The sequence below is a fragment of the Buceros rhinoceros genome, unplaced genomic scaffold, assembly GCF_000710305.1.
Source record: "Buceros rhinoceros silvestris isolate BGI_N320 unplaced genomic scaffold, ASM71030v1 scaffold7445, whole genome shotgun sequence".
Taxonomy (NCBI): Eukaryota; Metazoa; Chordata; class Aves; order Bucerotiformes; family Bucerotidae; genus Buceros; species Buceros rhinoceros.
In genome coordinates, this window is record NW_010413338.1 from 717 (window position 1) to 25,621 (window position 24,905).

General features: G+C 47.1%; 1 protein-coding gene across 1 annotated transcript; it reads left to right on the forward strand.

The window, feature by feature from the left end:
• Positions 1-691: 691 nt before the first annotated feature.
• On the forward strand, positions 692-24,905 carry DUSP10 (dual specificity phosphatase 10). The gene is made up of 3 exons (XM_010136689.1): positions 692-1,535; positions 19,899-20,276; positions 23,624-24,905. Exons 1-3 carry the CDS (start codon positions 734-736, stop codon positions 23,887-23,889), a joined length of 1,446 nt encoding a protein of 481 aa, XP_010134991.1. The 5' UTR covers positions 692-733; the 3' UTR covers positions 23,890-24,905.

The window sequence follows — 24,905 nt, forward strand, 5'->3', positions numbered from 1 at the left end:
CTTCCGGTGCCTGGAGCTGGGGGCTTAACTGAGGCTGGCTTAACCTCACCTCTCTAGGGGGGAGATGAAAGAGCAAGGCACATGCTTGCTTTTTGTAAAGATATCCAGAACCGAGTTTTCCTGTTTTCTCCTGGGTCACTTTTGTTTAGCTTTATGTGTTCGAGTGTGTAAATACCTCCAAACATTTATTCACAAGCTGATTTTATTCCAGCTTGCTGGAAAAGTTGCCTATCAGCACTGACACATTCAGCTCCCGTGTGTGCCTCCCGGTAGTAGAGTCAGCCCAGTAGCTGCTTCCCTCGCAGTAAGCAATGGGAACAAGAGAACGTGTCTCTCCGTCGTTATCAGTTGCATGCCTTGCAGCCCGGGGTTTCAGAATAGCTCAGCACCATCTGCGTGTAGACAAATGCCTCCTCCTGGGTGTAGCTGCCCGGTCTAGGCTAGTTGCCTGTGTTCTGCGTGCCATGTGCACACATGCAGATAGCTGAAGGATTTGCTGCAGGACTGGAAAAGGTTTGTTAGCAACTACTGTGAGCTGACAACTGTCAGAAGGGGTTTTTAGGTTGTTACCCATGAATAATGGGTGTCGGCAAAGTAAATCGCTGTATCTGTAGGCTTGTGTGATTTCATTGTCTGTTTTCATCACTTTTTTTCTTCTTCCTGTTCACCCTCCCTTTTTTTCTTTGCAGGGTGATCTTGAGTTCTTCTTAACTTGCCAGTGCTCAGCCTCCTCATGCCTCCTTCTCCTTTAGACGACAGGGTAGTAGTGGCACTTTCAAGGCCAGTGAGACCTCAGGATCTCAACCTTTGTTTAGACTCTAGTTACCTTGAATCTGCCTCTTCTACTGCTGAGAGCCACTCCAGTCTGCTTGGCGCAGCTGTCGTGTCCCTAAAGACTGCTAATCTTACGTATATGCCCTCATCTAACGGCTCTGCACGCTCCCTGAGTTGTGGATGCAGCAGTGCCAGTTGCTGCACTGTGGCAACGTACGACAAGGACACTCAGGCCCAAACTCAAGCGAGCACCAGCAGCGCCAACGTCGGAGCCTCCACTGCCTGCCCTGCCAACCAAATGGTCAACAGCAATGAGAACGCCGGCAGCCTGAGCCCACTGGGTGGAGTGGGGAGCCCAGTCTCGGGCACCACCAAGCAGCTCGCTAGCATCAAAATCATTTACCCCAATGATCTGGCGAAGAAGATGACCAAATGCAGCAAGAGCCACCAACAGAACCAAGGGCCTGTCATCATTGACTGCAGGCCGTTCATGGAGTATAATAAGAGCCACATTCAAGGGGCTGTCCACATTAACTGTTCTGACAAGATCAGCCGGAGAAGGCTCCAGCAGGGCAAGATCACCGTCTTGGACTTGATCTCCTGCCGGGAAGGCAAGGACTCCTTCAAGAGGATCTTTTCCAAAGAAATCATAGTTTATGATGAGAATACCAATGAGCCAAGCAGAGTAATGCCTTCCCAGCCGCTCCACATAGTGCTGGAGTCACTCAAGCGAGAAGGCAAGGAACCCCTAGTCCTAAAAGGTAATCTTCCTCTTTGCCTACGTGGTCTTGTGGTTTGCTTTGCAGCATGCGCACTCAGGTGTCAGCCTTGCTGATGGTTGAACTTTAAAAGCATCTGTTAATCTCTAGGAAGGCCCTTGTGCCGCAAGTCACCAGCAGTAAAGCAAAAGTGCCTTCCGTGGACAAATCCTGGAGCTGATGGCAGGGAGATGCTTGCTTTTCTCTGACTCTTGTCCTTGAGTAGTGGAGGGGGTGGGAACTGGAAAGAGGAGGAAACGTGCTTCCTGGTGTCTGTCTGTGCAGACAAAGAATTTCCCCCTGTGCTTGGTCTGAGTATTTATAGCCCAAGGAGCAGAGGTCCAGGAGGGTGTACTCCTTTAGCTGGTCAGACTGACCTTTACTTAGAAGCTTTATTTTAGTCCATATAAAACTGAACTCGTCAGTGCTGGAGATGGGCAGTGGGAGAGTAGAAGGGAGGAGGGAAGATGAGGGAGGCCACTTGGTCTGAGGTATTGCATCATGGACCAGTCAGCAAAACTTGAGGAGCAATCAAGTCTTGTTTTGGTGGTGTGGGGTCAGAATAACGGACAGAGGGAGATACTTAATCTAAAAAGCGATCTGAAAGTGTTGTGTTTACGTGTATTGCATGCTTATATTTGTGTATGGTTTTCCTGTAAGGAGTCCTGTTTGAATGTGCTGTTTGGTCTATCCCTTAATGCGTTGGGGGAAGCAAGCCCCAGGCAGCATCCAAGGACACTTCCCTTCCTTAACTTTATTCTGTAGCTTCTATTTATAACAGTGCTGCCTTCTAGATCAAATCTCCTTTCCCCTGGGTGTTTATGCCATTCAGAGGCATGGTTGGCAGACACTGGCTGTGGCACTGAGAGACCATGGAAGGATTTGTTGCTTAGCTCATACTGTATGTGTTTAATTCATTTAATTTTTCCATACAGCTCACAACTTCTATTCTGCACAGTGTGGCAGGAGAATGGATTGGGCTGGTAGTTTATCCCCTTTCCCCTGTTTAGTTTCGTAGCTCTACAGGAGTGAGATGCTCCTCTGTGGGTGTATCTTGTGGAAGCTTAAAGTTGCACTGAACTTGCTTCCAGCAAATGTATGCTCATGCTGGACTTGCTTGATACTTGCTACAGGTTCCCAGTATGCTTTTGAGTCTTTCAGGTCATGATGGTGCCCTTCATCAGTAAAAGAGGGAGAGGAGGTGTTTTGCTGATTAAAGTTACAGCTGAAGTCCTGAATTTCTGGTGTTAATCATTCTGTTGTACAGCCCGTACAACTAGATGCATGGTTGTAGACTGTGAGCCTTCCTATCCTTAGAGAAGTGAAAGCTGAAGGTGTTTTTCCTCTGTTTCTCTGAAAACGCTGAAGCTTCTGTGGACCTCAAACTGGCAGTTTTTCAGTAGCTGAAGTAAGGTCCTGGCTGAGGTGGAGCTGCAGAGCTGTAGCTGAGCAGCCCCTTTTCCCACTCTCCAAGGCTGGTTGCCACCCCTGGCTGCGGTGCTGGGTTTAACTGAGTGCTTGTGGGATTGCTTGGGCCATTTTTGGTTTTCAGCCACTGAGAAATGTTAGGATCTACCTTGAAGACCTGCCTAGCAGAAATCTCATCCTGAATTTGTTCTGCCAGCAGGTCTGGAATCATGCTAGAAGACAGAGGAAACCCAAATCATTTGCTTTTTGGATGTTGTGATGGGCTGGACCAAAGCAGACCTCACCTGGGGAAGGATGTAGTGAGAGGCAACCCTCATCACCTTAACTCCCCTCTCTCCCTTTGAAGCGGGGTTCAGTCTGGGGTCAAATGTTGCTGAGCGTAGGATAAAGCAGCATTTAGGAAGGCTGTGGTTAAGTTTCTGAGCTGGAGGAGTGGTGCTGGAAGTGCTCGCTACTGAGTTTCTCTTGTCAGATGGCGTTTTTTCCATCCTGCTTCAGCAGCCCTGGAGCTGGTATGTGTCCGCCCCTGGATTCAGGCGCCGAGATGAAACGAGGGGTAGCTGGCGATCCCCCCTTGCCTCCATTTGTTATTTCGAGCGATTTCTCTTGCTCTCTGCAATCCGGTCCTAATTTATAGCCGGCCCATCTGATCCCCTGTGTTGTGTTTGCAAACACTGGTTGCTAGCCTGGCTGTCCAAGTTTATGTCCTCCTGATCTGGTGCCACCTTCTCCATGTTTGGTGCTGCCTGTCAGCCCGTGGCCCTGTTGCTGTTTTTGTGGCGTGGTGTCGTGTTGTGGGGCGAATCTGATCAGCGAAGCCGAGGGTTGAGTTACAGCCTTGGCTTACAGCGTGCTGGGGTAGCGACGTGGCCCTCTGTGCATTTAGGTTTTAGGTGCCGCAGTCTTTTTAAGCAGCAGAGAAACTCTGTGCTGTTTCTAAAGACCAGGCTGTATGTATGGGGAGCCTTACTGGACTCAAGATAAGAAGAGGTGGCCTGATTTATTTTTAATGTAGCAGACCAATATATAAACTAGTGCTATGATGAGAGCGTTGGGGTTTTTATGTATGCCATGGTATGGGGGAGGGGTGTGGGGGGTGATTTTAAGACCTCTGTTCCTCCCTTCCTATTCATATCTCTCTTTGCTGCTTCCTTTAACATGGAGCATTTGCATAATTTCGATTTAAGCTCTTTAGAAGCAAAGATTTGCCTATTTGTTCACAAGGCACAGCAGCACTTGAGACAGGCATGAACTCTCTATTTAAATAAATAAATCAACAAACAATCACGAACTTGACAGTGCTGCTACAGGGGCCGTAGCAGCCAAAGCTCTCAGGGCTGAAGCTTCTGCTCTGTCTGTATATAAAATAAGAAGTCATGTTTCCCGCCTGCACCCACGCCTCTTCGTACTAGACCGTGGTATTACATGGTTACTGAAACCTAAAGCCTCCTGATGCGTTTTCACTATTTTTTCTTAATTTTTTTTTTTTTTTTTTTAAGTTTTTCCCAGAAAACAACCTGGAAATTTTCTGTGGGTTTTGCTTTTCTGAACTCCTTTTTGGAAGGGTCTAGTTTTCTTAATTTTTTTTTTTTTTTTTTTGCTTAGCATTGGGAAAGAGAGAAGGAAAAATCGGTGATGTGAGCCCAGTGTCCCTGCTGCTTGAGGCCAGTGGGGCAGCTGTCGCTGGATTTGGGGAGGGAGAGCGTGGCGGTGCAGCTCCCGGCTGGCTCAGCAGCCCTGGCCCTCCTTGGTGCGGTTGTGCCCCTTTCCCCCCTTCAAACCCAGCGGCAACGTATCCCTGCCTTCCCCGAGCACCTCAACTCGTAATTAAAGTGGCCTGGAGTCTTGGGGGTTTGTGTGCTTGAGTTTGCTACCAGGACCTAAAAAGAGGAAGTGGAAAATTCGTTCAGATGAAAAGTATTATTTTACCAGGAATGAAATGTTTAGGTTTGGAGTTGAGCTTCTCTTTTTCAAGTTAAATTAAATGTACAAATAAAACAAAAATGAGAAATTAAAGCATCTGTGCCCACGCATTTCAACAGCTTTTAACACAAGAGGAGCTGCCTTTGTCTCCCTGGCTGGTGTCTAGCAGTGTTGTTTTTATCCTGCCCTTCCTCCTCGGCCTTCGAGCCCCAGCAGCGGGAGCCTTGTAAACCCAGTGAAGTCTTGCGTTCAGCTTTTAAAGGCTTCTGTGCCTGACTGCAGGGAAAAGCCAAATTCAGAGGCAGAAGTGCAAAATGTAATTTGGCAAATAATCTATATTGTTTTCCACTGTGTGCTGTAAGCTGATGGTTGGACTGGTGCGAGGGGGATGGGGAGGAACCCGCTGGTGGTGATAGCAAACTGGTGGCTTCTCTGTTCTTGTTCCTGGTCTGAGGAGCTTATTTATGCTCTGGCTTTGAGTTTTCTCATTGCTCATCTGACAGGGAAATAAATGAAGCGACTTGCTTTCATTATAGCAGGCAGTGTAAGTTCTGCCAGCAAACCACTTCATGCTTTCTGCCACGGTCTAAGAATAGCCTCAGATCTCTTACCACACCGAAGTCGCGTATCAGCGAGGCTGAAACAACTACAGAGGGACCGAGACACCTATAAAAGGAATAAGTACCTAGTTCACGTTATCCCGTGTTTGTGTAACATACTGTGATCAGCTGCCTTCGGAACAGCTGATCTGGTCATAACTTGTTGCAAATACCTTATCAATTATTAAATACATAATTTAACAGTGTTGGTGTTAGTTTAAACCCTAACTGGATTACACTGCACAAGTGTATTTGAGAGTCAAGCTTGACACAATGGTCAAGAAATCCAGCTGACCACCAAAGCACGTGCCTGGCACTCATTTCCACCAGAGATCTCCACTGAATAATCGTTAGGTCATGGTTGTAATAGGGAAGTGTGTATTTTTAAGTGTTAAGTAATGCGTGTGAAGTGTCCAGCATGTTTAGCGCTGAAGTGTGTTCCCTCTGCTGCAGAGGAAATCTGGCCCCATCAGTCACTGCAGGGGGAAAAAACTTCTGCTGGCTCTGTTAGGGCTGAGATTTCACTTTTTGTTTTCAGACTCAGATTGCTGGAGCTTTAAGAGGTGAAACAGGTAATCTTATTGGCCACAAAACTTGAAAATTGGTTGTATGTGTCTATACCTTTTGCATATAGAGAAATTGGAGTGACAGTGTGGTTGAGGACCACAGTTTTTTCTGTACTTCGAGGGGATGCTTCTGCCTAGCCAACAGGAATGGAAAGTGTAGCATTTCCTCCCAGGTGATGGCATCTGAGAGTTTGAAGTGCTGGCTTGCACAGTGCCTGTCACATTTTAACTGTCCTTGGTGGGGAAGAGAGCAATGACACTGCCTTGGAAATAGAGGAGCAGAAAGATTTATTGACTTCAGTTTTTTTTTTTTTAGCTCTCTAGTTTCTCATAACTTTGGAAACCAAACTAGGAGTCAAGAAGCAACCTGTTACATTAGCAAGTATCTCTGATGCTTGTAAAGAAAAATGTGGCTCCAGTTCTGTTTAAACAGGGTAGACATCCCCTGCAGTGTTCCTGGTAGGTAGATATTGCGTTATAATTAGCTGAATGCTTCATGTGCTGCCCTTACCCTTATCCTGCTAGAGGTGAGATACTCTAAAATCTTTAGCAGAGTTGCTTGCTGGTGTGTCTTCTGACTTTTTATTCTCAAGGCGAGCACAGCCTTTTCGAGAGGCTGAGAGTGGAAGAGTCGCTGCGTTTGAGTGGTGTCTGGATGTTAACTAATACAAATGGACTTCTCTTTTTTTAGATCTATACGTGGGGTGTGTTCCTGCCGACGCAGGAGCTGATGTTTTTACTACACTTTGGAGCACAAAAGTGTTTAGTGAATTACCTTGGCTTTATGATGCGTTTGAAGTGGGGGATCAACCACTTGTCTTTAGGCTGTGACTTTTTCTTTACTTGGTGAGAAGCTACATTATAATTAGCTCTTTTGTTTATGCAAGCAACTCTGAAGTGAAGAAGGGCCATAAATAGGAGCAGCGTGCACACAGTCTTAAACATGCAAACCAGACAAACATTACTAGCCAACCGGGAGGGGAATATTTTTCAAATATTCAGTGTGGGCTTGCAGGGCTATAGAAGGCATGCTGTTCAAAGACATAGATTATGGTAATCTCTGAAGATGACCTAATGCATTGTCCCTTTGCGCATAAGGTAAGATCATGCATGGAGCCCTGGCGTTGTTGGGAAGTCTCAGGTGGGCCTGGAAGAGCGCTGGCTACTGAAATCCCAAGGCTGACCTGGATTTTTGCGAGCAGTTGCCTGCCTGGAGCTTTGTTTCTAGGTACCTACCCTTATCTGTGTTCAGTGTTTTTAAAACACCTCTGTACTGTAAAAGTTGAACTTTTTTAGAGGTTCTTGTTATCATAAGATGTTTGGTAAGCTGGAACTTCAAGAACAGTGGCAGATATCGCAGATGTCACCTCTCCCCTCTTCACCTAAAAGTCAGAGGTGGTAAAGAGTCCTGTTGAGAGGAGGCTGGATAAAGGTGCTGTCTCAAGCGTTGCACTTGCTTCAGCTGGCAGGCCTTGCACCTGCTCTTCATCCAGCGAATGTTGATGGTTATGGCGGTAGAGCTCATAGGTGCACCAGCGCCGTTGGGTTTGGCACAGCCAGGACTGGTGGCCTCTTAATGCACCCTGAGTGGAGGCTGAACAGGGGACTGCTGTGGGCAGGAGGCATGGAAGAGATCAGTGCTGTTATTTCTGCAGCTGGAAAGTCCCAGGGTGCTTGTGGTCTCTGCGTGGGGTGGCCAATCAATGCTCTGTACTCTTGTAGCTTCTGTAGTGAAGACATGGGATTTTCGTTGTTGTTAAATGCCTTGTGACTTTTCAGTACAGGAAGCTGCTTGCTTCAATTAATAGCTATGATGAAGGGAACCTCATGCCTGAAAGCATCTCTGTTTGCTGGAGGTTGGTTTTGGTGTATCGTCCCCTGCTTTGAAAGATGTTGGTTGCCCAGGAGCATGTGTCCCTCCAGAGGGTGGTCTCTGCGCTGGTTCTGTACAGCAGCATTTTAGAGCTTGAAGGAAGGGGAAGAGAGGGTGGGGAATATGGGAGAAGTAAGTCTCTCTCCCCTGTGGTGCAGAACGGGGCTAATTTGGCTAGAGGGATAGCTCTCTCCCTAGGTACCAGGACAGTCTCAGGGCCAGGGGAGCTCTGGACAAGGCTGTGTGACAGCTATTTTCCCACTCTGTGACTAAGCACACACAATAAACTTGCTGTGAGGCTTCGGACGAGTAATTTTAATCTGTTTGGGTTTTCTTTTTCTGTTCTTTGCATTGAGCTCATCTCACTTGTTGCCATTATTTACATGTGGTTGGCCCGGGTTCATCCACTGTCATGGTGGTGCCCTGGAACAATGCAGCTGACTGTTGCAGAGAGTGGGAGATGGACTTAGGAGCACTCACTTCCTCTCCTCCCTTAACAGTGCGTTTTTGCTAAAGTGGTAATCAAACTAGGCTCTGATTTGACACTGCATGGTTTTGGTTCCTTTACAAAATCAAAATTCGTTTTCATGTCTTTCTCTGGTTGGGTGAGTAGGTTACCTCCTTCTAAAGGAAAGCTCTGCTCCTGGTGAACGCACCAAGGTGCAGAAGGGGCAGAAGCTTGTGATCTCCTTGCACTCCTTTTGAGTGGTGCTCCTAAAAGCATGTCCCAGGGGAGTGTGTGCAGAAAGACCTGAGCCAGCAAGACTGCAGGGAGCAACGAGGACCTTGTTAGGTCTGGGTGCCACCTAGTCCCTCTTGTCCTTAAGGAATGAGCCTCCAGTTGCTGCTGCTCGGGACAACGCTAGCCTTGTCTATCTCAACTACACCTACAGCTCCCTTGGCTGGGGTCCAGCTAGCCCATGTGTCCCTGCACTGGGCTGTCCCCACCAGATGGGTCTGGGGTTAGCACAGTCGGGGTGACTGTAAATCTGTCAGCACCTGCTGTTGGGTGCACGTGAATGTGCTTGGTGGGTGGAAGGGATGGGGAGCCACTGTTCCCACTGGGGTCGGATGCTACTTTGCACATATGCATCACTCTGTTTCCAAGATAACAGCTTTGAAGGAGGAAATTTGAAAAAATAAATAGAGAATAATGATAATAAAGTGATGGGAACAGGTCGGTTCCAGCTCTTTGGCTATGCTTTAGCTTTAAAAAGTCTGCAGCATGTCTGGGTTAATTCCTGCTTGATTCACTGCAACAGAGAAGGACCACTTCTCATTTAAGGTAATAAGAAGAACAAATGTTACTCCTTGTCCACACGTGAATTATATATATATATATTTAGTGGCTTAAAGAGATTTGGAAAATAGAAGATAACTTGCAGGTTTCTGTCACATCAGTCAAATTGGTTGTCTCCAGTTTATTAGGCCAAAGTCTGGTATTAAGCCTTATGTAAGCAGTTGACCAGTAATGTTTTAAAGCAGAAGATGTTGTGTTAGAACAGTTGACCTGTACTGTGGTGGTGATGGGCTCTAATTCTTCTTGGTCTCTGCTAAGATAATGGGAGTCTTTCTGTGGATACAAAGAATAAACCTTTTGCTGCTGCTGCTAAGAGTTTGGCATGTTTTAGGTACAAAAAAACCACTTAATATAATTGTTTCACATGAGATTAATCTTAGGTTTGTGGTAGGTATGAGTTCTACCAGGCAGCATGACATCTCTGTCAAGGGGTAAGGCAGTGCTTGTACTTCCTGGGAAACGTTAGTGTTAGCTCACCTGTGGAGACAAGAAGACCTGGGTTGCTTTTGATCTGACTGAAGAGATTCCTTGTTTGATGGCTCTTTAGCTCTGCATTCTGTAAGTATGTATCTGGGGTTTTTTTCTTCTTCCCTTGACTCAAGTATATGGATGCAAACCGGGTCAACTTCCTCTTGCCCTTTGGGGTTTTTAGGGTCTAGCCTTGCCTCCCAGACCATTAAGATTGGGATCTAAGTGCTGGCAGGGCAGGCCGTGAAATGATGTCAGGGTGGGGGCTGGCTTGCATCATGCTAGTTCCAGTAGTTTCCTGCGTTTATTTTTGGACAGTGTGGCACTGGGATATGTAAGACAGCACCCTTTATTTTCTCTGGGTTTTCTTCAAGTGCTTTGAAATAACTTGCTGGAAAGTATCAAATCAGAGACATATTTTTATTTCTAGCCAGAAGGGTAGAAACTCTTCAGTTCAAAAGGAGTTTAGATCTAGCAGGAGTGGGTGACGCTCCCAAACTCCAGTGTGGTATATCAGCACCCTGTTTTCCTTTCATATTAATGCAAGTGTTGCTGGTGTTTCTGATGTGGAGGAGCAATGGTTTGGACTGGAAAAGATCCTGTGTGTGTTCATCCTCAAGATGAACAAAAAAGAAACAAAGCAGCCTGCTCTGTCATTAGAAAGGAGCTGTCCTGAAGAGGTTGCCCTTAAAAGGCTACAGTGAATAAATGGGTGGTTGAACCGTGAAAATGTCAATGTTAGCTAAGACATGTGAATTAAACAGAAATGTCTACTCCTACGCGTCCAGGATTACAGATGTCTGACAGTGCTGGGACTCTTCTCCCTCTTCAGATGAGCTGAGCCAAAGCCCTCTGCATCACGCTGGTGTGTGATCACACCAGCTCCTGCCCGTGTCCATGCCAAGCAACCGTCCCCGTTGTGCGAGGGATGCACATGGTGACGGGCAGGGAGAGAATTGGTAATAGGTTAAAAACCAAACCAGAAAACCCTGATATTTTGAGCAAATCTGATCCGCTCTATCTCAGTCTGTGAAAATGGACTTGTAGCTCACTATCGCTATGAAACCATTTGTGGTATCTTTATTGCACTAAAATAGTTTATGTTCCCTCCCCCCTCACTTCCCCTGCCTCCTTTGTCCATAGCTTTAGCATTTCTTGATGACCTTTTTGTTAATATGATTTCCAGGGGGAGCATTTCACAGTAGAAGTATGTATTCCTTCAGGGTTTACACTGACATTTCCAGTGATTATTTAATTGGACTTCATGTTAGCCGACATCCCCACGGGAACACATACTTCTGCTATGAGAAGTTGTAATGTGTCTAATTTTGAGTTACTGCTATAAACGCTTGCCCTCCAGGGAGGGTGAGTCCAGTCCTTGTCTGTGGCTGCAGAATTGTCGCCGTAGTGTGTTTTGGGATGTGGGTTTCTTGTAGTCTTCCTAATTACATTCTTGTATAGCTTAATCCTTGTACCAAAATCGAGAGCAGCCCTTCTCCTCTTTGACCTTCCTGACTGCTCCCCAAGGATGTCATAGCACTTTGAAGGGTGCTGTCATGTGGTTTATTTTCCTGTGAATACTCTCTTCCCCCCACCCCCTTCAAATGGACAAACTCTGTAGTCATTCAGCATAGGGGGATTTCCAGTTACAGACTGGAAAAAAAGTGTCTTGAATTCACAGGTGTGGTCCAGAAGTATACACAGGGGCTTCTGGACAGGCTGGCGAGTAGTCCAGAAGTTAGAGGCTTCTCTTGTAAAAGCTGGCACATAAGGTAGGGAAGGGACATGTGGCATTTACATAAATAGCCTGGGCTCAAAGTTTAGGGGGGAAAAAAATGAGGAAAAACTCAGTTTATGGAAAAAAAAAAAATCTCAACTGAAATCTCGAGACTAGGTTTCCTAGTGGCAGGTTAAAAACACTATTTATTTCTAGTAGGAACTAATTTGGATGATGTAGTGGCTCCCAAGAAGAAAAGTGAGGGGTTGAGAGCTGATGGTGGAAGGAAGCAAGTTATGTGAGGTGTGGGAGGCATTGCGGGTGACAATGTGGATGAGAGTAGGCAGTGGTGGGATGGCAGGAGCAGAGTGGAGCTGGGCAGAGCCAGCATCCCTGGCACAGCCCAGCAGCGGAAGGGAGGGTTTTTCAGCAACTTCTCTCCTGCCTTCCTCAGACAGCTTCCTAGGACAGCTGGCTGGGCTGTCCCTGGTGTCAAAGTGCAAAATAAAAGCACGGACTGCAATTCCAGTGAGAGGATGTGCTGTGGCAAGGGGCCTGAGCTGGAGGAGTAACACGCAAAGGGGCATGCACGTGCCTTGATGCTGAGAGGAAACCTTTCCTCTTCATCTGGCATCACACTCTTGACTTCTAAAGAGACCTCAGAGCGGCTGTGTCAAGGATGTGCTTGTAAGTCCTCTAGGCCGGAATTTGTGTACAAAACAACCTCTCAGGATAGTTCCCACATGGAAAAAACCTGACCTTGCAACTTGTCTGGAATGCGGGGTTTTGCCTTTTTTTTTTTTTGAAGTGCCGCTGGCAGCTCGATTAGGAGCGACTAGATTAGATTGAGTGTATTGAGGTGGAAGCTGTTCTTTATGAACTATGTTTACTTTTACTGTTTTATGTTTGTTTAAAGTTTAATCTTTTTTGGCATGCTGAATGCAGTGTGGGCAACAGGGAAAGAAACCCTGCGATGGATCTTTCGAACCTCCTGTGGACAGGTGAGAAATAGTTTATAGGACCAGAAAGTCAGAGCTATTCTACTTGCTACTAGCAATAGAAGTAGAAAAGCTCCTGGTTATAGCTTTGATTTTGGGAAACAGGGAGGCAGTGTGGGTTGTTGAGATAAATGTGGGTACTTACTTTTTAACAGGATGGATTTTTTTTTAACTCCCCCCCCTTTCTTTAACAGCAGTAATGTATAAAGCAGTCCTGGTGTCACTGTGGTCTTCTTGTGCTGCAGAAGGATGGGCTCCCCTCTGTTGTGGGCTTGGCTTCACATAAATCTCCCTCCAGTGTTTTAAAACCAAACCACAATTTCCTTGAAACCAAAGTAGCAACTGGTAGTGTCACCTGGGTTAGTGTGGTTCGATAGGTCCCCACCCCTTTTGACAGAAGGGAGTTGCCCTTCTCACTTCAGCTTCCTGCTGTGTGGGCCAAATACAGTATTTTCAGCTGTGTCAAGCTTTCTGAAGCAGTGAGCAGCAGCTGTGCTGAGGAGAAGGCCATGTCTTGGGGAGTAGGAACACTCCTACAGTGACCTACTTGGATTAGCCCCATTGCTCTAGAAGAGGTGTGGGAAGTACAGTTCTTCACCACAGTGAGCAGAGCCCTGCTTGGAGAAGGAAAGTGGCTGTCTTGTACTGTTCAGGAACTTAGACTGTCCCTTCTTTCAGTACTTCAGGATGAGCAGAGAATGGTCCCCGATTGCACCATGAGCCATCTTTGCTATGGCTAAAATGGTGTTAGGAACAGCTCTGGCAAAGTGTGATAGCTAGATCTTCCACTGCAAGGTGGTCTTAGCTCTCATGCTCTGTGGGTGCACCCCCAGTGCCTCCATGCCCTCCCTCCTCGTGCCTTTGGAACCCTCTAGACCTACCCCTGCTTGAGGCTAAGGGAGTATTGCAGAAGAAATATGGAGACTTGGGTGCTTTTCCACTGTGTTTACTCTTTCCACATCACCTAGTTGTATTGGAGATGAGGTGGTGGGCCTTTGGTTTGGTTATGGCCCAGGTACAGGATCCTTTGTGCACAGCCGTGAACTTGTGCAGACATGGCTGTGTTGGTTGGTGATATGAAGAGATGGTCTGGGTGGTTGTCCACATCCTGGGAGTGGATTTGGCCTGTGCTGGCTGAGTTCTGCTTCAGCCTGTACAGCTCCTTTTTGCTTTGTGGAAGGAAGCAAGCTGTGATGAATTTGCTGCTAGAAGCGTACCTGTGTCTAGAGAGGAGCGTTGTCCCTTGGAGCACCTTTGTGCTGGAGCTTGTTCACTCACCTTGCCTAGAAAAGCATTCCTACCATAGACAAGTGACCGGGGCACGAGACATTGCCTCCAAATAAGCTCAGCCAGCCCCAGCCCTCTGCAGACCCGTTGTGTGAAGGATCGCAGTGAAGCCGGTGGGGACTGTAGCCTGAGCCGAAGGGGAAGAACGTGTGACAATAAGGGAAAAGGATAAGCAAGCACAGTGCTCAAAGGTAAGTGCACCTCACTCGAGCGTGGTCCTGGGGTCCATAGCATGTCCTGCCCGTGGTACAGAGGCAGCCCAAACGCTGTCGTTAAAGCAGTGACACCCTGCAGCAGGACCTTTGGGTATGGATGGTGACACGGCATGGCCATGGGTCCTGGACCCTCCCGTCAGGCTGAAGAAGGGCACAGCACTGGGTGGATGAAGTGTCTGGGCAGTACCTGGCCTCTATTTTTACATGCTGAAGTCACATTTGCTTAACCTTGAGGCATCCTGCACTTTGAATTAACTTGACACAAAGTCATCTGTTCATTAATAACACAGGAGCAGTTTAATTGTTGTCTTAGTGGAAAAATACATGAGACTGTCATCAGCTGTTGCTTCTGGCAGTGCTTTTCTGCAGTAATGTAAATAAATGAGGTCACAGGTTTAAAGGAACAGGCTGTACTTGCACAAATTCAAAGCGTCATCTTAAACAGATACGCACCAATTGTCTGAATGTCCCCATCCTGCGCCCCAAGCGTTCACTGTACCATTTCGACCTCAAACACTCCCAAACGCAGCCGCAGGGGCTCGGTTTGCTGTGTCGGTCCTGACGGGGCGCGTGCTGAGTGGGTGTTTTAACACTTGGCTTCATTCTGGAGCGAGCGAAGCTTTTGGTGGCCAGAACCCCCACATTGCCAAATTCTCTGCTGCTCCCCCCACACGAGCCCAGCAACTCAAGAGGAGGGGAAGTTACAGACCAAACGTCTTTTCTGCTGATATTTCACAGCGTCCTAGGATTTCTGTTCTTATTGCGCATGTGTGTGTGTGTTTTGGGGTTTTTTTTTTTGAGATGGTTTTGTGGTATTGTAATCGAGGATGAGCAGATCCAGAAATCTGCCTGGACAGCTTTGAAAGCTGTATAAAAGGTCTGTTTGTCTCCCAGGACCACGTGCTCTGTCTAAATGTGGATCCCGCATCTGCAGTCTGTCATGTATAAAAATACGTTCCTGTTCGCAGTCGTAGCGGGAACACCCAGTACCTGCCACGCTCAGAACAAAGTATGGCCACGCCGATGAGGTAATGCAAAGGTGTTGCTTTATGGTGAGGGTATTTTGTGGTAACTGCCTCTCTATAAGCTCTCTCCCTGTAGAGGGAACAGGGTCACTTACTTCCGTTACTGGTGGGTAGGAGCCTGTTTCCAGGAGAGAAGCACATTGCAAATCTAACAAAACGTTGTAAACCCACATCCTGGTTTGCATGTAGTCGTGGAGCCCTGAAGCAGCAGTGGTGGTTGAAAGAGGTGCCAAAGACGACACAGAGGAGGGCGGCAGCGGTTGCTGTACCCCTTGCACTTTAATTCTCAGTCTTCCCTTAAAGGTGAGCAAACAAAAGCAAACAAACACCCCAGCTGTGTGCAGGTAAGGTTTGTTTTTCTCACTTTCTTCGAAGATCATTGGTTCTATTGCAAGGTCATAGTCCCCTGTAAAAACTGTTTGCCCAGTTCCTGCCGTACCTTTTGTGCCTGTTTTGCATAGAATTTGCCCTCTTCTGTTAGCAAATGACAGACACCATGCCTGGCATGATTTTTATGCAAGCAAGCACCATGCTGCTTGTCGTCATTTGTTTGTTCGGAGCTGCTCTGGCTCCTGTCCAGCTGCTCACCTGGCCTCGTAGCGCTGGTGCAAGCCCCGGGCTCCTGGGTGGCTTTGGAGCTGGGAAATCTGTGTGCAGCTGCTGTCTGGGTGCTGCTCAGCAGGGGATTTTGGGGAGCGTTAAGTGAGATGTTTATGGGTAGATGGCTGCAAAGAAGGTTCAACAAACAGATGTGAGTAGCTGGGGCATGTACAGTGCTCGCTTAAAACTTACTACAGGTTTTGAGGTCTTGGACAACCCAAAGTCTGTTGCTCACTAACTGTTCTGGCAGGGTGGGATGCTGGAAGATGTCGTGCACTGATAACTACAGAAATATCTGGCTCTTACATCAGTGGTGGGCAAGAGCCCTCAGTCTTCTTTGTGTTCCACTAGACAGCAGGCAAGGCCATCTGCCGTGAAGGGTCCTGCTTCACTCATTCCATACTTTGGGTTCCCCTCTGCGCTGGGTATCCTTGCATGTCCACCTTCATTTGGATTTGGCTGGTTTCAGGTCTCCCTGAAGGTCTGCCCAGCAGCTGGACACAGAGTGTGCACAATGGCATTCAGGATGTTCTCCATATCCATGCGTGGGCTGCGTCAGATTGGCTGGGCAGTTTGGGCTTCTTACTGTACTTTGCTTATTAAAGCCTTGTGACATGTCTAAAACTAGAAGCAACAGGTTACAAGTGTGAGATTCTGTAGAAGTGAACATTGGTGGCTTATCTAGCTGCTGACATTTTGGTTTCTCACTGAAGGTGGCCACACAGCTGAGTCTAGGCTTCACGGCTGTCCTTCAAACAGCACTGCTGGGCCTGCTGATGGTCTTTCCTGGTGGATATGCTACGTTGCCTCTCTGCTTAGGCTGCCTGTATATGGTGAAGGCTTTTTAAAAAAACTGCTTTTAAAATGCAGCTTACTTTTGTGCTAGTCAGAGGCTCTGCCAGGTTGTGCTGCTTCTCCACACTCCCTGTTACTGCCCTCTGTAACACTTCCTTCATGCCTCAGGTTTGTGAAGGCTTGAGCTGCTTCAACCACAAAATGTCTTCTGTTACAACCGCGAGTGGAGTCTCTGCATCCATACCTTGAGCTTTCTTGTGATCTGGAGTTGCTGTCGGTAGCAGTGATACGTCTTGGTCCTTGCTGAGTTTAATGAATCGGCTCAGACCAGGCTTGCAGTGGGTGTGTGTTGGCCTCCTCTCTGGGTACAGCTCTTCTCTCCCATACTGCATGAAGACTTTAAACACTGAAAGAGCAGCTGCTGGACAAAGGAATACAGATGCACTTCAATACCCTGCACGTTGTGTTTACCTTCGTGTGGAAAGTCCGTCCCTCTGACTCTCTCTGGCTGGTCATAATGAACTTTGCTTGGACCTTTTTTTGGAAAGTAGTCTCAAACTTTAGAAATAAGTGGAGCTCATGCATGCATAAAGATCCATTTAAATTACCCTAGTGCCTCATAAACCAGCTAGGAGCCAGGATTGTGTATGGTGAGTGTGGCGAAAGTGGACTAAGGGAACAGTACTCGTGAGGTGTCTGGATCCTGTTTTGGGACCTGCGTGACTTGTACCGCAGGGCGGATCCTGCTGTTGGCTTTAGAGTTCAACTCTCCTTCATGGCTGCAACCTTTCTGGGATTCAGTGTTCTTGTCCAGTCCTCCCTTGCTCACGTGTCTGAGCCAGCTCAGGTTAGTAATCCTCTCCCCAGTAACATGTTGTTTGAGGGGCATTTGCTCTGAGAGTTGTTTGGTTATGGTACTTTAAATATTGCTTGAACTGACTTTTTAACTGCCTACCCACATGAGGGAGGAGAGCAAGGAGAGAGGGGATTTGGGATGGTATTGGGAAAGGTGACCTCTTCACTGTCAATTACCAAAAAGAAATTGTGAGTGAAGCTATTGTGTATTTGGCTACTGCACTTTTTGGAGCATCTTCCAGATGATGTATTTAGGGTCGTCTTCCTATCCTTTGACCTGGTGCTCCTGCTGGAGTTGTGGGGATTGCCCTGCACCTCTTGATCTCTTCTGGGTACAGCGATAACAGAAGAGCTCTGCACAATGTAATGGTCTCTTGTCCTTTCCTCCCTGTTCTTAGCTGCAGGACCAAAGCTCGCACTGAGGAGGAACTGGTAAGAGGAGTACTAGTGTCTTCTGGCCAACAGGGCAGGCAGACACCTCAAAAGGAGAACATAGGTGCTGAGGAAAGAGCTTGCTCTGGACTTGCCAGCTCTCAAGGCAGCTGCTGAAGCAGGGTGGCATCTGCCATGCTGTCAGTGTGCCTCTGTCTGGCTGCCGGACACTGAGGAAATGAGTGTTCTCCCTGGAGTCATTAAATCAACATATTTTCCTAGGGGTTTCTTGGGAATCCCAGCACATTCTGATTGTTGTTTAAACAGCAGTATTTAAGCTGAATGGATTGCTTGCCTGTGCAGAAGGATGGGAATACTGCTTAGCCTTTAACCCAGATCTGTTCCAACCAGATGATTCTGTGATTCTGTGCCATTGTCAGTTGAGCTCAGATTTTTGTCCTTGCTCTTCTTTCCATTCAGCTCTCCTACCGTAACAACTTCACGGGTAGACATCTTTAGGGCAGATCTGTTTACTCTGTGTCCTGTAAACAGCTGAAGACAAGCGTGCCTTTGAGGAGGGGGAAATACTCTGCGTTTCGTGGGCAATTCAAGGATTTCTGGGAAATCGAGTTACTAGCAGCATGCAAAGGACAGAAGTCTGGACATTAAAAAGGACGCTTGTATTAGAGGGGCTCAGATGGTTGTAACCTGGCCTGGGTGCCTCATGCCCGTTGAGTATCACGTAGCACGTTGAGATGGGACCCTCCCAGGGACTGCTGCATGGGCAGGCGTGTGGACTTTCGGAGTTGCAGCACTCAAGCTGCAGGCATGGAAGCCCTTTGTGCCTGATCCAGAGCCCATGTGACAGCGTGGCTCCTTCTGTTTTAAAGTCTTCCTTTGCTAGATCACTGTGAAAGAGCACGGAAAAGAAAAATAACCCCTTTTTTCTTTTTAAAGTAACATTATTGGGATGGTGACATTCAGCATTTATTTTGGCTAGTGTAGCTCTTTCTAGTAACTTCAGCATAGCTCTCCCCCCTCCTGGGTTTTGAGTTTGTGGTTTTTTTTTTTTTTGGCTTGCGTTTAACAAAGTGCAATTGAGACTGAACACTTGGCCCGTCTTGATGCGGTGCATGACTCCAAGTATCCTGGTACAACATAAACGTGCGCTTTTGTGGGCGAGGTGGCGGGGGGGGTGGATATCTCATTGCATTTCTCCTCTTTCCGCCTTTTTCTTTTGGAGGAGCCACCTGTTAGCATTACATCAGCGACTCCCAGGAACGCCGCCTCCGACCAAAGGCCTTACACAAAGTAGTTCTTCTTGTATTGTTAGTGCTCAAAGAGCTGATGTCATGCCAGCTGATGTCATTGTGTGCTTTGTGTAATCGCTATGGAAACCGGGCAGGTGGGGAGCCTGGGGCTGATGTAACTGCGGAATGAGGTGTAGAAAGAAGGTCTGCCTTTCTTGCCCCAGGAGTTGCCCTCCTGGAGGAAAAAAAAAAAAATGGAGCAGGGGGTCTGTGGGGTGGGGTGGGAAAAATCCTGCTTGAAAAACCCAGCAGGACGTGCAACAGAGCCAGGGGAGGCACAAGCCAAAAAAGTGACTTCTTCCACCCCCCGGATCCATTTCCCAATCCATATTAATGTCCTAAAAATAACTCTTGCTAGATATTTTCAGGCAACCGGGGCACAAAAAGGAGAGCTGTTTGCCACATGTTAAGTGAGCACCTCCTTGCTGTTAGGTTATGAGGAGCGGGTTTTCTTCTGTTTGGCCACACAAACACGTACATACTGTTCCCCGAAGCAGAGCAGTGAGCTGCCCCTGCCCCTCCCCGGGGGTGTGGGATGGAGGGATGCCCTGCAGGGCTGCTCCTGGCAGACAAATTGGCTGTGGACGGGTACAGCTAAGAGACTGTGTCCCAGCTGGCTCTCTGCTCTGCTTTGGGGTGCTGCTAGCCCATTTGCTCATAGTTTTAGCAATGTTTCATTCTTGCAAAAATGCCTTTTGTCTTTTATGTTTTTATTTTCCTCCTCTGCCTTCTCCCACAGGCTCGTAGGTGAGGCAGCCCCAGCACACTGGTGTTGGACAGAGGCGTGTTTGTCTGTGAGCCTGTTCCCCAGCACAGTCAGCCTTGTGGAGAGAAGGACAATGTGTGCTGCTGATTCATGCCACCCTTGCTTTTAGCAGCCATGCCCAGCATCAGTCACCGCAACACTGGTGGTGGGGACAACAGAGCCAGCTCCAGTCCTGGTGGCCCTAGCATGTGTTCTAAAGAAAAGTGGGTCCAAAGCATTGCTGGCATCAGGGTGTTTAACCAAAATATCTGCTTGGTCTCTCTTCCCAGGAGGACTCAGCGGTTTCAAGCAGAACCATGAAAACCTCTGCGATAACTCCCTCCAGCTGCAAGAGTGCCCAGAGGGAGGAGGAGGGGGCGGTGCGTCTGCCGTGCCCCCTACACTACCTCAGTCCATCCCCACCACGCCGGACATAGAGAACGCTGAGCTCACCCCCATCCTGCCCTTCCTCTTCCTCGGAAATGAGCACGATGCTCAGGACTTGGAGAAAATGCAGAGGATGAACATAGGCTACGTAATCAACGTGACCACCCACCTGCCCCTGTACCATTACGAGAAAGGCATGTTCAACTACAAGCGGCTCCCGGCCACTGACAGCAACAAGCAGAATCTCAGGCAGTATTTTGAAGAGGCTTTTGAATTCATTGGTAATTACCCTTGACTAGAAATACTTCTGAGGTTTTTTTTACCTGTTGTAAGAATCTAGAGTGAATTTTCTGCTTCACTAGGTACCCTGAAGGCTGTATAAGGCCGTATTTACTTTTCTTAGGTTGTCAGAAATGCTGAGCACCTCACGTTTCTACTCGTTCTCATCTCTGGCACATTCAGTTAAGTAGCCTGGGGGTACAATTTTTATCCATTGATAGTGAGATCTACCTCCAGGTTTCCGAGTTCGGGAAACCCCAGAAAACTGAGACTTTTGTCATTCCCTCTTCATGATTCCTCTTGCGTTTCTAGTTTCTGCAGTGGCTTCCAGCCAATTTTTCACACTAACTGTTCTTAATGATGGCTGACTCTTCCCTAACTTAATTTCATGAGAAAACTGATAAGCTTTCACACTTCACTTGTTCTACCATTAGATTTATAACTTCAGAGTGTGTGTGGATCAGTGGGTTGTGATGAAAACTTGTTTTAATAAGGCTTTAAACCCTGTAGGTTGTGTGAGAGAGTTCACCACAGTCATGCAGCTTGTTGGGGAGGTTGCCGAAGAAGTGACCCAGCAATGTTAGCCACACTGCTACGATCCACGCAGCACAACCTGCTGCCCAGTTCAGGGTTACATTCAGCTCTGGTTATCATCCAGGCTGAAGCCAGATGGCCTCTCTAAGCAAGGCTGGTCAAATGAAGACGTCAGACGTGATACTGAAAGCTTCTGAGGACCTTCCCCTGCTGCTCTGTGTCTTTATGGGCACAGCAGCACAATAATGTGTCCTGAGAGGTTTTCTGAAATATGCTTGGGGGAACATTGACATATATTTTTGTGCTGAGGCTGGGCTAATCTCTTTACCGGTGCTTCAGGCTCAGTGGTGGAGGACAAAGGAAGCGTGCTTCTGTGCTGCATCATAGCTTGGGTTCTTAGCTGACCCCATGCTAAGTGGGGGCAGAGCTGTCTTCCTCCCTGTCCTAAAGCCGTCAGTGTCTGTGGCCCTCGCATCAGGGTGTGGGTACATGGCTCCTGAAACTCAAGCCTGCTTGTGCTGGCTCGGTGGAGGTGCTGTCAGGCTCAGCAAGGATTGGGCCCCAGTTGTGGGACTGGGTGCCAGTGCAGGAGGTCCAATCTCAGCATTTTCTTCTGATCCCACCTGCCCCTGCTGTACACCTGGGCAGGTGCTCGCTGCTCTGGAGCAGGCAGCTTGTCCGCCTAGTCCGCTGCGGTTTGGTTGGCAGGGGGCTGTTGTGTGGTGATGCGTGCGGTCTGTAGCCATGATCCTTCAGTGATGGTGAAGAGTCAAACGGCCACTTACGCTGCAGTTCGGATGGAATGCAGCACTGAGGCTTGAGTCTTACCACTGAGAGCTCCTACCAGGAGCCCTTGGGCTCATCCTTTTGGTATAGAGGACCAAAGGTTCTCTGCCTAAAACCAAATTTTCCCTAAGTGTTCCAACCAACCCCAGCTCTACCAGTAGTGTTGGGATCTTCCCCAGGCTGCTGATTACTATGTGCAGGGGAAGGTGAACACCCCTTTTTGGGTGTAAGAAAGTCCTCTGAGGGCAGGGGAGAAGCTGGGTAAAAAAATCCAGTAAAATCTGAAACTTGAGTACTACGAGATGGGGAGATGCAGTAGGCTAAGCTTACATGAGGAAACTGCAAAGCTCTGTGGAGGCCCTGTGGGAGTAGGAGGGAGATGTCTGCACCCAGCATCCCTTTGAACTGCAGGATTAGAGCTCGTGAAACCAGAAGGGAGGTAGTGTTTGGCTTATGACCTTACCAAGGGCAGAGGAAGCAGCCTTGCTCTGAAAAGTTTTAGAAAGTGTTTCAAAACCCATTTTATTTTCCTTTTTAATAATTATAGCTTGAGGGTCTGTCTTAGTTTTTAATAAACAAATATTTCTCCATTGAGAGTGTTTCTCCATAGCAAATTTAGCCAGCTGGGGAAGTAACTAGTCAAAGCTTTCCCTTCCTCAGGGTAAACTTTAAATTGCATTTGAGAATATTTGGAAGTGTTTAAACAGCAGATGATTGGCCTAGGTTTCTTTCAAATATGTCTTGAAAAAAAAAAAAAAACAACCCCAAAACACAGCCAAACTCAGGTTTCCCTAAGACTAAAGCCATAGGAAGTGAAATCAAAAGCTCTCTGGGAAAGTGTGTCAAAATGCATTAGAGAGTTTCGGCTTTCAGAAATACTAACTGGCCGAAACATCTAGAGGGAAGTTGGCCTCATTTATGCTTTCACAATACAGGTTGAACACGTGGGGTAGGATGAACCATACTCTTGGTGAGGCTGGATTCATGCCAAAACTGGCAAACTCATTTCACGCTCCTCGTGTAGATTAAAGCAAAAGAAGCAGATGGAAGTGTCACATCTTGAAAGTTTTATCTCCTGTTTCAAAAGCAAGCTAAGGAGATGAAGATTGTGTGTTAGTGACTCTCCTCTTTATCATGTCCTATTAGCTTGTGGGTCTGGGGGCTCTGTCCTCCCTCTATCCTGCTCAGGGTGCATCCCTCTAACTAGGGTATCTTGGTGGAGAGCATGTGTGTTATTGCGGTGCTATTTCTGTCCCTCCCCACCGTGTCTTTTCCGCACTGCTCCCAGTGAGAAGCTCTGCAGCGGTGGCAGAATGCGATGCTGTGCTCAAACCGTGAAGAGACGGGGGATGGCAAATCCCCTTTTTACACCACCAAAGTGACCAAGTCAAAACACACAGAGCTTGATGCACAGGGAGTGAGGAGTCAGAATTTGAGGTCTCTTACCACTGAAGTCTTGCCAGGGTATAAACAGGATCCAGCTCCTGGTTTTGCAGAGACACCGCAGCAGAGTGCCCCGTTGAAGCTCATTTCAAGAGCAGCTTTGTAAAAGCATCAAAGAATAGGGCTTTGAAACAGATATATGGTTATGAACTGAATCTGAAAATACCTGTTTCTTGAAAAGGTGGTGTCCTGCTTTCAACAACAGAGCAGTTGAGAGGCCGACGTAATGCAACAGAGGTGGAGATGGAACCTGAGCTACCTCATCATGGGCCTCGACCTGCTGAATAAATGCTCCCTGTCCATGCACATGAGCAGCGCAGTGGTGTCCCTCAATGTGCACTTTGGCTAAAAAAGAGATAAACGGGAATATCAGGATTTTCAGTGTTAGACTGGCCTGTGTGTTTCACAGTCAGTAGCTCTGAAACCCTGCAGGAAGATGGACTGGAGGGGAAGAGGAAGAGATGCTGCTGTGCTTGTAACCAAATAAAGAGACTTTTCACATTAAGTTACTCTTAATGGCACTGCGCTTTTTTGCAAGTTCATGATTTAGAAAATCTTACTTTTTTTCTGTCTTTCTTGTTTCTAGAGGAAGCTCATCAGTGTGGAAAAGGTCTCCTCATCCACTGCCAGGCAGGCGTCTCCCGATCTGCCACCATAGTTATCGCATACTTAATGAAGCACACGCGGATGACCATGACGGATGCCTATAAATTTGTAAAAGGCAAACGACCAATCATTTCCCCTAACCTTAACTTTATGGGGCAGTTGCTGGAGTTTGAAGAAGATCTGAACAACGGCGTTACACCGCGAATCCTCACACCAAAGTTGATCGGCGTAGAGACTGTTGTGTGACAGCGCAGCTGCGAGGAGGTGGTCAATGAAGGGGTTAACCTGTTCTTCACCTGATTTGGGGCAGTGACGGGTGGGTTGTGGGTTTTTCTTTTTAGCTTTCAAGGGGGGTTTTGTGGCAAGCTTTTTGTGAATAAAAACCTTTTTTTGTAAGGAAAGGTTTTTAAAAGATCCAAGAACTTTGCCGTGTTTGGGATGATGTCGTGATTTCCTTCCCAGATGCCGGCAGAGCAGGGAGGCTTCGGAGCAAGAGGAGTACTTTTTAAAATCAAAACAACACAAAGAAATATTGAGCGCTTCTTTCCTTTTTCTTTTTCCCTCCTCTCCAGCTACTTGTAGAGTTTATGGCTAAGTAGTCTGTGCAGGTTCATAGACTGAAGAAACCTAAGTTGAAGACGAAACACGAACAGCCAAAACAAAGCAGAAAAAAAACCTCCCTGAAACATAAGGGCCTTTGTTCTGCAGAGGCTTTGCTGAAGATAACCTAGCAAAATGCTCACCAATGCAAAGGAAATCAGAGCAGCTTAAAAAGTCTGCAAGGCACTTTTCACACTCCTGACTCAAACTAAAGAAGAAAAAGAAATTATTCGGTGTGTTTCATGTTCCAGTTCTATTTTTCTATTTTGGGATGTAAGGTTTTAACAGTAAGGGACTTTGATCATTCTATGCCATATGCCTTCACTGGCTTCTTGTGCAATAATAATTTGGGGTTTGTTTTGAGTGTTCAAACCAATTAGAGTTGGCTGCCCACTAATAATAATAATAATTTTTAAAGTCTAGTAGTGCAACGGCAGCTGGCTTGGTTCAGGAAGGATAAATGAGAGCAATTATTTCGTTCCTTTATATGATTTCGATCCTGGGTACAGTGCCATAAACCTTGTTACATATGTATATCGGAATGTACAAAAATCAAGAACGAGCAAAGTTTATTTAAAAATATTTTTCGCACAAAATATTGGTGTGTTTCAGTTGTCTATGTAAAAAAAATTTGATTATAAAACAAAAAATCTTTTGGAAAA